We start from the raw sequence: 9,659 nt of genomic DNA on the forward strand, positions 1-9,659 counted from the left end.
GGGGTGATGGGGGTTCTCTGCAGGGGTGATGGGGGTTCTCTGCAGGGGTGATGGGAGCTCTCTGCAGGGTGATGGGTTTCTCTGCAGGGGTCATGGGGCGTCTCTGCAGGGGTGATGGGGGCTCCGCAGGGGTGATGAGGGGCTCTCTGCAGGGGTGATGGGGGTTCTCTGCAGGGGTGATGGGGGTTCTCTGCAGGGGTGATGGGGATTCTCTGCAAGGGTGATGGGGCTCTGCAGGGGTGATGGGGGTTCTGCAGGGGTGATGGGGCTCTCTACAGGGGTGATGGGGGCTCTCTGTGGGGTGACAGAGGCTGTCCCGTGGGGTTTGGGGGCACTGTGCCTTCCCTGCCCCTCCAGCCACGCCACCGAACCACTCGCAGCCTCCTCTGCAGGAGCTGAGCTACCGCCCCTCCCGCCCCCCCCGGGGGGGGGGCACTGCAGAGGGGAGGGGCGGAAGGCGGGAACTGAGCCCCGTGACGCTGCGCGCGGCATAAATAGCGGCGGCGGCAGCCGGGGCCGCGGACACGTCGAGGGAGCCCAGCCGCCGCGCTTCCTCCCTGCGTTCCCGAGGCCGCGCGATGCGCTGAGCGCCCCGGGCTCTGCCAGACCCGACCGACCCACCGACCGACCGGACGCCCGCACCCGCCGCCGCCCCGGGACCCTGCCCCCGCTCAAGGTACGGCGCGCCCCGGGGGGTGGGGCAGCGGGAGGCGACCCCTTCCTGCGGTCTGCGGTCTGCGCCCCTCCCGCACTGGGCCCTCCCGGGGCCCTTCGCCCCTCCCCAGCCCCCCAGCCCCCCACCTTCGGCCCCGCGACGTGCGTCCCGGGGCCCCGCTGCTCGCCCCACGCCCGCCCCGCGCCTTCCTTGCAGATGCCCGGCGGCTGCGCGCTCCTGCTCGCCTGGCTGCTCTTCGCCGCGGCCCTTTCGGCCACCCCGGGGCTCGGGTCACCGGTGAGTGCGGGACGCGTCCCCCCCGCTCCGGGGCAGGGGGCGCGGGGGGTGGGCAGCCGCCCGGGAGCGGGGCGGCGGGGGTCCTGCAGCCCGGGGGGCCGGGGTCCCGCGGGAGCGCTCCCCGCTCCTCCTGGGGGGTTGGTGGGGGGGGGCGCCTCTGCCGGCGCACGACCGGCTCCGGGCTAGAAACCGGTGAAAGCTGGAGGCTGCCAGCAAATCTCATTTCATTCCGTCCAGGAGCGGGCCACCCACACGTGCCCTCCACCTGGCGTGTCCTCAGTGTGGCTTAGAAGCAAGTTGGGTGCACCGTGGGTTCCGGGCCGGTGGCTCTAGAGTGAATTATTTGGTGAAGCCAGCAGTCCTGTTTTCGGGTCGAATGTGGCAGATGTGGGGGCAAAGCAGGGATTTCCTGCAGCCCCGGGAAGCGTATGCGTTTTCCAGATTCCCACATCATGCGTGGAAAGCCCGGTGACCGGCCTTGAATGTGCGTCTCGCCTTAACGCACTATTGTGTGTGTGCTTGTAAATTCCGTGATGGTCTGAAGCACCCCCGACAGCTTGCCACCGTGGGTTACCCTGCCAGAAGCTGCCCTGGGGGCTCCCGTGAGCCCCTGCAGCCTGTACCGGCCCCAGCCTGCCATCCGACCCCCTTTTCTCCCCCCCGAAGGTGAAGGAAAAGAGAGGCTGGACCCTGAACAGCGCCGGCTACCTCCTCGGGCCACGTAAGTGACAGTGCGCGACGCGCTCCGAGGGCTCTGCTCCTCCAACGCCCGGAGCCACTTGTGCTGACCCTGCCCCTGAGATCCGCGAAGCCAGCCGCCACTGTGATGCTGACTCTCCCGTCTCAGTCAAGGGGAAGTGGGGGCTCCGTGAGGCTGTGAGCAGGAGGGGGGGCAGCTGATTCCAGTAGTCGCCGCGTCCACAGTGGCACCCCTTCCCGCGCCCCGAAAGGCAGCCCCGGCCGCCAGCCTCCTGCTCTCCCTTTATTTCTGTTCCTCAACAAATGGGCAGATGCCTGGGGACCTCTCACCCCATCTGCCCCTTCTCTTTGCCTTGCTCTGTCTCGAACCTTGACCCGTCCTGCGGCTTGCGGCCGGGCAGACCCTGGGCACCCTCCCCTTGCCTCGTCCACCGCCCCTTTTCCCTCAGGGCTGCCCCCGCCCCACCCCCAAACCTCACGGGGTGACCAGGGACCTGTGCATTGCCGCGCACAGCCTTGCCAGCCTCCGCTCTGGACACGTGCCCAAGCACCGTTCCTTCTGGAAGCCTCTCCCTCCTCGCCCTCCTGCCCTTCACCCCGACACTGCCCGGGCTTCCCCAGGTCACAGCCCTTGAAGGCGGACCTTCCCTCGGGGCTCTGTTCTGGGTCCTCTCCCGAGTCCCTGCGCCTCCCTCAACACCCCCATCCTCCCTCAGCGTCACAAAGCACAGGCCGTCTTCGGCACTCAAGCCCTCTCTCTGTCGTGTTTTTGGAAGCCCCGGATGGGAACTCCCAAATGGCCCCAGGACAGTTGAAACACGCTCGCCCCGTGCCCTGCTCCAAACCTGTTCCCTCGCCTGCGGGCCCTCCCCAGCCCACTGCCATCACCAGGACCCCTCGTGGCGCCCTGCTCTCTGGGGACGGACGGTCAGCCGTCCCGTGTGGCACAGGGCAGGACTCAGAGTGTTACAGCCTGACCAAAATGCCCCGTTGGGAGGCGAGTGGCGAGCAGGAAGAAAGCCGAGTGTCAGCCGGGGGCCCGGTGACCCACACGTGAAGGTCTCCCGGGGCGTGACTCGGGCCGGCGCTGGTGGGCAGGGGTTTGTACCCGGCTGCACGGAGAGGCATGAGATGCCCACAGCCCTCACCCCAGGGCCGTAAGTGGAAACGGGTCAGCTGGTCCGAGTCCCGATGTTCCCCCAAGGGGCCTGCCGGCCGCAGTCGGCCTCGGCAGCACTTTGTCTGCTTTGGAAGCTCACATCTGGGCGGGTGGCCGATGGCAGGGCACTTGCACCAACTTGCGGTCGCCCACCAGGGTGCCAGGCCGCCCCGGGCCTTAGCTCTGCGCCACGAATACTCCAGCTGAACCGTGAGGCCGGGGTGGGGGGCTTGCGCGTGTGGGGAACACACTAGAACCCGGGCGTGTGGCTTCACCCGCAGCCATCAGTTCCCAGAACTTGCCAGGCTGCGGGTGGACTACTACTGAGTGTCCCGTCCTTGACGTGCCTCCTTGGGGACGCGGTGTAACTTCAGTGCCTTCACGATGCAGAGAACCCAGTGGGTCTGGAGGTGCTAGGCCTTCACACGCCCCTCGTGTGGCAGCTGCTTGTGGAGAGGCCAGTGCTCGCTCCAGGCTGTGGGACTCCTGGCAGGAACAGGGGGCAGCAGGCTAGGCCTCCAGCTGGCCCCAGCCCCGAAGAGGACAGCTCTGGGACCTGCGGGCTGCGTGTGTCCCCTCTGTCCGAGTGGCACCTGCAGATTTTAATTATCCTAAAGGAGGGGACGAGGGAAGACCTTTCACCCTCCCTCCAATCGCTTACACACTTGCAGTTTCAAATTTGCAGGCAGGGCTGGTTTGGGGACAGCCTTAGATCTTAAAAAGAAACAGAAACAAACCCTCCCCTGTTTATGAACTGCCTTCCGTAGCAGGAAAGGAGGCGAATAACTCGGTTCCCACCAGAGCAACTAGGGAAGAGCCCGCAGGGTGCGCTTAGCTCCTAACCCCACCGTGAGAATACAGACCTCCCGCCGCAGAGGGTTGTCTGATCGCCTGGGGGATGCTTCCGGAAACACAGGCACGGAGAGGACAGAGACGAGCCAGCCGGGGCCACAGGCAGCGTCTCTGGGTGCTCTGGTCTCGGGTCAAAGGCAAGGGCAGGTCCCCGTGCGGTCCTGTCGCTGCAAGCGGGTTGGCCTCGCCTGCGGGACGGACAGACGGGCTCAAAGGGCTCGTTTCCCCCAGCCCTTTGGGACCCTGAGCTCCGTCCCTCGGGAAGCACCTTGTCTGTGCTTCTGGCCCGGAGGAAAGGAAGGCCGTTCACCGGAGATCTTTGCTCGTGGTGCCTCAGAATGTTGAAACTGCGTCCGTCAGGAAGATGTGAGTCCTGAGGCAGGACCCTTTCACCATCAAGGTGGTGTCTCTGTCCGGCTGGGTCACCAGGAGCTGGACATCCAGACGGGTTCGTGGGTGCGCCCCGTTCCGCCGGCGCGGGCCGCGTCCCGGCCGCTGCTGCAGACGGCGGGGCCCTGACCCGGCTCCAGGCGCCACGCGAGGGTCGCCCTTCTTCCCGCGTGTCGTGCCACGAACTCCGGACGGACTCCGGCTCTCGAGGAAGGGGTTCATTTCGTCTTGCTCGGCCTGTAGGTGGAGCCCCCCGCAGCCTGCCTCCGTCGCCCCTTCACCTCCGCTGCCTCGTCGCCCCCAATCAGGCGCCTGGCCCCCCGCTGGACGCTGGGTCAGGACCTCCTGCTCTCTTCCCGAGTTTCTCAAGGGGTCGCTCTGCTTGCAGTCCCTCGTCTCACACCGCCCAGCGCACACGAGCACACGCGTGTGCACGCGCCCTCAGCCCCCCTGCTTCCCCCCCCCCTCCCCCTCTGCCGCTGTCCCTGGCTGTCTCTGGCCGCCTGGCTCCAGTCCAGCTGCCACAGAGGTCTTTGAAAGATAAGTCTGTTTTCAGGGACATAGGACCCCAGCCCCTGGGGGGTCCCCGAGAGACACTCAGCTCGGGCGCCGGCGCCCCTGGGACCCCCCCGGACGCTCCCCTCGCTGCACCTGTGGGCTGTGCGCCCCCTCGCTCCCCTCCTGTCTGGGTGGGCTCCCCCCTCCGGCAGAGTGCCAGCACCTGGGGGAGAGCGTGCCTCTGGCCCTGGCACGAGTCCCTAGCTCCACAGAGAATGATCTTCCTGCTTCTATGGTTTCCCTGCCGTGGCTTTATTTTTACCGTGTGTGTTAGATTATACGCAGCCAGCGCGTCCTTCTCTGGGGCTGGGGCATGTGTGACTGCAGGGACGACGGTCAGGCGCTTTCCTCTCTGTTTGCGAACAGATGCCATTGACAACCACAGATCCTTTCAGGAGAAGCCTGGCCTCACTGGCAAACGGGAGCTCCCGCCCGAAGACGAAGCAAGGCCAGGTGAGCGAGCTGTGGGTCACATCTCCGTCCACCACTCCCAGGGCACGCAGGCCCCTTGGCCTTGACCTGGCTCTCCCACCCCCACCGCCCCCCCGCCCTACCTCCCCGAGGTGCTGAGCAAGGCCCTGCGGGGCAGGAGGGGTCACGGCCAGTCTGTTGACTTCCAGATGCCCAGGTCTCCGCAGACGGAGAGGTGAGGTGCAGACCACCGTGGGGCAGGTTTTGCAGACGCGGATTCTTTCTGTTTCCTAGGAAGCTTTGCCAGGCCGCTGTCCGAGAATGCTGTTGTGCGCATGATAATTGAGTTTCTGACTTTCTTGCGTCTCAAAGGTATGTGAAATGTTACTCATTAAAAAAAAATTTTTTTAATGTTTATTTATTTTTTTTTTCAACGTTTATTCATTTTTGGGACAGAGAGAGACAGAGCATGAACGGGGGAGGGGCAGAGAGAGAGGGAGACACAGAATCAGAAACAGGCTCCAGGCCCTGAGCCATCAGCCCAGAGCCCGACGCGGGGCTCGAACTCACGGACCGCGGGATCGTGACCTGGCTGAAGTCGGGCGCTTAACCGACTGCGCCACCCAGGCGCCCCTTAATGTTTATTTTTGAGAGAGAGAGAGAGTGCGTGTGAGCAGGGGAGGGGCAGAGAGAGAGGGAAACACAGAATCCAAAGCAGGCTCCAGGCTCCCAGCTGTCAGCACAGAGCCTGATGTGGGGCTTGAACTCTCGGACAATGAGATCATGACCTGACCTGAAGTCCGACGCTTAACCGACTGAGCCACCCAGGCGCCCCAAAATATTACCAATGTCAATGTTTTTTGGGTTTTGTTTTTTTTTTTTTTTTCTTGTTTTGAGACAGAGAGAGAGCATGAGCAGGGGAGGGGCAGAGAGAGAGGGAAACACAGGATCCCAAGCAGGCTCCAGGCTCCGAGCTATCAGCACAGAGCCTGACTCGGGGCCCGAACTCACAGACTGTGAGATCATGACGTGACCTGAAGTCCGACGCTTAACCGACTGAGCCACCCAGGCGCCCCAAAGTATTACCAATTTTAAAGGCCACCTCTTGGAACCCCACACACATGAAAAACCTGCCAGAAAGGGCTTCCGTAGAATTCCCTTGGGAAGTAAGTAGCCCCCCACCCCCACCCCCACCCCCACCCCACATTCCCATCGCCAGGGTTGGTCAGAATTGCTGGTGGTCCCAGCACTGTCCCCGGAGAGGGACCCTCGACAGGAAGCAGGGGAGAGGGAGGCCCCAGGTCCCACTCACTTGGCTGGGGCCACACTTGGTGTCACGGCAGCAACTCCTGTACATTTTAGGGGCCACGGCCCCTTGGGGGCCATCATAAACCGTCTTGTCAGCCCAGTGAATTAGTTCGCCCGTATATCCGATTCCAGTCTGTCTTTCCGCAGCCTTCCCGTAGGACAGGCTGCCCTTCCGTCTGATGACCTCCATCCTAGGTCTGGTGTCTTCTGTGGGTACCACATGCCACGAGGCCTCCCTGGGGGCCCGTTTCAGCCTCGCGCCTCTGCCTTGTGTGGTCGTGCGGGCGACAGTGAGCAGTGACTGCCTTCATCACACAACCCCGGGGGTCACACTGCTCGCCGGAAGGCGCCAGGACAGAGGACAGAGGTGGTAGTGCCCTGGGAGCGGAGCACAGGGGACAGGGACTGGGGACAGCGGGGGACACGGTTGTCACGTTTTGCATTTTACGGTTTGTTGTGAGTTTGGCAAGACTTGGCCGGGACCAATTCCTGGGTCGTGTTTTGGTCTGTGTGCTTTCTGGCTGCGCGGGTGGCCGGGGTCGAAGGGGTTCAGGTGGGTGTGGGAGGGAGGAGGTCAGAGGCCTGCGGCTCCTTCCTGAGAACCGCCCGTGGGCAGGGGGACCGTGGAGGACGCGGCAGTCCCAGAACCCAGAACCGAGTTCGCTCCGTCGGAGCCCCGCCGAGCGTGCGGACAGCTCCTGCCGGAGAACATCTGGTGGTGACTTTTCCAGCAAGGGGCAGACGGACTCTTCCGGGGCTTCCCGTTCTCTGCTCCGTTACGTTTCGAATTTTGTCACACACAACTGCATTAGGAGACACCGCTTTTAATTACCCCAACGCGGATTACACGCCTTTAAATCATGGTTTAAAAAGTCTGACCGTTTCAGATGCATAAGAGGTGTGAGACTTAATGTCGGTAAAGGGTGCGGAGTGGGATGGGGTGTGCCCCATCTCGGGTGTGATCCTGGGAGACCCCCGGGGAGCGGCCGCAGCGGCTCGGGCGTGTGGGCTTGGAGCGCCCGCTCTCTCTGGGGCTCTACGCAAGCACGCTCCTTCTTTGCAGAGGCCGGGGCCCTGGGGTTCCTGCCCGACCTCCCGCCCGCAGCCTCCGCAGAAGACTGGAAACAGCCCTGAGGAAGCCCTCGAGAATGTTCCTCCGCACGATGTCGCTTACGGCCAAACTCGGACACGACGGATGGTGTTGTGCCAGCTTACGTGGGGTGGCCAGTCCTGTCTTCTCTGCCCTGATGCTGTGCCGTGTTATTGCTCTTAAGATTTTTTTTTTCCCGTTTGATAATTATTTTGAGTGGCAAAATAAAAGATAGCAACCGCTTTCGATGGTCATTTCCGTGTGTCTGTCTTGTCACCCCTGCCACTGGGGGGGGGGGGGGCGCGGGGGGCCGTTTAAAAGATAAAGCCTGATTATAATCCCGTGCGTCAGACAAGAGTTTAAGCCTAAATTCTACCGCCCAGAGCGTCTGTGAGACTCCGTCTCTTGTCACGGCGAGGGAACGTGTCCAGGGAGCACAGAGTTATCTCCGTGTTCGGCCGAGTACAACATAATTACGCAGGTGGGTCTGTTACCGACACAAACACAAAACAGAACCGAACCCCTGCCCGCAGGGAGCTGGTGCTTTGAGAGATGGAAACAGAAAGCCTAAAGCACCCCCGAACATAGTGGATGAGGGAATTGTCCGGTGCTGGCGAAGGTCCCGGGTGAGGAGGAGGAGGAAGGAGACCCAGCAGGGCGACGTGGGGTTTGACAACAGTGTTGAAATCACGCGGCCGGGGTACGGAGGTCGGGGGTCCTAAAAGTCTTAACTGCCTGACCGGTCAGGAGACGTGTGGAGGTCAGTGCTGCCGGAGGGACAGCTTGTGGGGACAGCACTGCCAGAGAGGCAGGGCGGGGAGGGTCTCTGGGGCAGAAACAAAAAGGTCACACGGAAGGTGACCAAAAGGTCTCGGAAGATCCGAGAAGAAACTGGATGGAGATCCCCAGCCTTTCTGTTCCATTAAAGGGCAACTCGGGGCTCTCTAGCGTTTGCCAGAGCAGCTGTGTGGGCACCACCCGGGGGACCCAGGCGGCCCGCAGAGTCCGGAAGCCCACCGCGTCCTTCCGGCTCCCCCGGTGACTGCCACACGCAGCCACGCGTGAGAATTGCCACCTAAAGACGTGCCTGTAGGCCAGTCATCCAAGCCGCGCTGGCGGGCACAGAGCCCTCGGGTCCCTCCCGGACTCCGTGAGGCCACCACCCCCCAGACCCCGAAGCTGGGCCCCACGGCCCCTGCCACTTCCAGGTGGTTCCACGACCCCGTCAGCCCTTCCCGCCCCTGCACGTGCCAGACTTGGACCCAGGTTGTCCTCTCCCAGCTCAGGGCGGGAACACGGCCACCAGGCCGTCTCCACGCCCGGCCGGGCCATATCCCCGCCCCTCACTATCCTCCTCCTCCTCCCTCTCTCCCATTCATTTCCCTTTCGTTCTCTCAGACTTGCGCCGGGCTCGTCAGAACCCGGGCCACCAGGCCCGTCTTCAGGGCGTCCGATCCAGGAGAGCCGGGCGGGCTGTGACAAGGTCCCCTCCCTAAGGAATGTGGTAAAAAGAGATCGCAAGATAAGGGAAGGCAACGTGGCTCTGTGCGTAGGTGACGTCCCTCACGACCCTGTAACAAGAGAGCACCCAATCCGACCGTATGTCTCTCCACGGTACCCATATATGGGAGACGAGAAAGTAGAAAATGCATGAAAGGCCACACCCCACGGCGGTGTTCGGGGTAGTTTCTCTGAGGTACGAACCCTCTGAGCCTGTGCCGGCAGGAATAAAGTTGCTTCCTGAGAAGGAAAGCCTCGGTGTCACGACTCTCCGTGCGAGAATCCTGCTACGCTTCCGGGGGGCTCGTGTCCGGGATCTGGAGACGGTGCGTTTCCAACCGCTTTGCCGCTGGGGTACAAAGCTCGGAGCACCGGGACAGGCAACCTTGCCTGGGGCCAGCGGACCAGACCACTTGATCCGCAGACTAGCCCTCGCGGGGCGCCGGGGTCAGGACCCCGTGTGTGTGCGACGGAACCCGTGAGGCCCAGGAACCGGCTCCGGGAGCACAGCCTGTCAGACCGGTAAGCACCCGGTTCGTCCGTTCTGGTAGGCCTGCCCCGAGAGGCAGGAGGGGAGCCTGATCACCTCCCAGGAATCACCTCATAAGGAATAAGGAACAAAGCTGCGACTCTGAGCCGCTGGGCGGTGGGTCGGAGTGGCCGTGTGACTGTGCGTGGGGACTTCTCCCTCACTCATTTCCTGGGTCGATGACTATGCTAATTAGAGCCAACTGTCCCTG

The 9,659-nt window shown here is 63.2% G+C and overlaps 1 protein-coding gene across 1 annotated transcript; it reads left to right on the top strand.

The window, feature by feature from the left end:
* The first annotated feature begins 512 nt into the window (after positions 1–512).
* On the top strand, positions 513–7,662 carry GAL (galanin and GMAP prepropeptide). Its single transcript, XM_045486191.1, has 6 exons — positions 513–676; positions 872–952; positions 1,619–1,673; positions 4,977–5,063; positions 5,316–5,393; positions 7,393–7,662. The coding sequence occupies exons 2-6, from the start codon at positions 872–874 to the stop codon at positions 7,461–7,463; spliced, it is 372 nt and encodes a 123-aa protein (XP_045342147.1). The 5' UTR covers positions 513–676; the 3' UTR covers positions 7,464–7,662.
* Positions 7,663–9,659: the final 1,997 nt, after the last annotated feature.

Source organism: Leopardus geoffroyi, chromosome D1 (genome assembly GCF_018350155.1).
Source record: "Leopardus geoffroyi isolate Oge1 chromosome D1, O.geoffroyi_Oge1_pat1.0, whole genome shotgun sequence".
NCBI lineage: Eukaryota > Metazoa > Chordata > Mammalia > Carnivora > Felidae > Leopardus > Leopardus geoffroyi.

Excerpts from the sequence above, each read along its gene's own strand:
- GAL (XM_045486191.1), top strand. The coding sequence starts at position 872 with ATGCCCGGCGGCTGCGCGCTCCTGCTCGCCTGGCTGCTCTTCGCCGCG. Across the intron at positions 953-1,618 it reads CCCCGGGGCTCGGGTCACCG|GTGAAGGAAAAGAGAGGCTG; the intron begins GTGAGTGCGGGA and ends TCCCCCCCGAAG. Across the intron at positions 1,674-4,976 it reads CGGCTACCTCCTCGGGCCAC|ATGCCATTGACAACCACAGA; the intron begins GTAAGTGACAGT and ends GTTTGCGAACAG.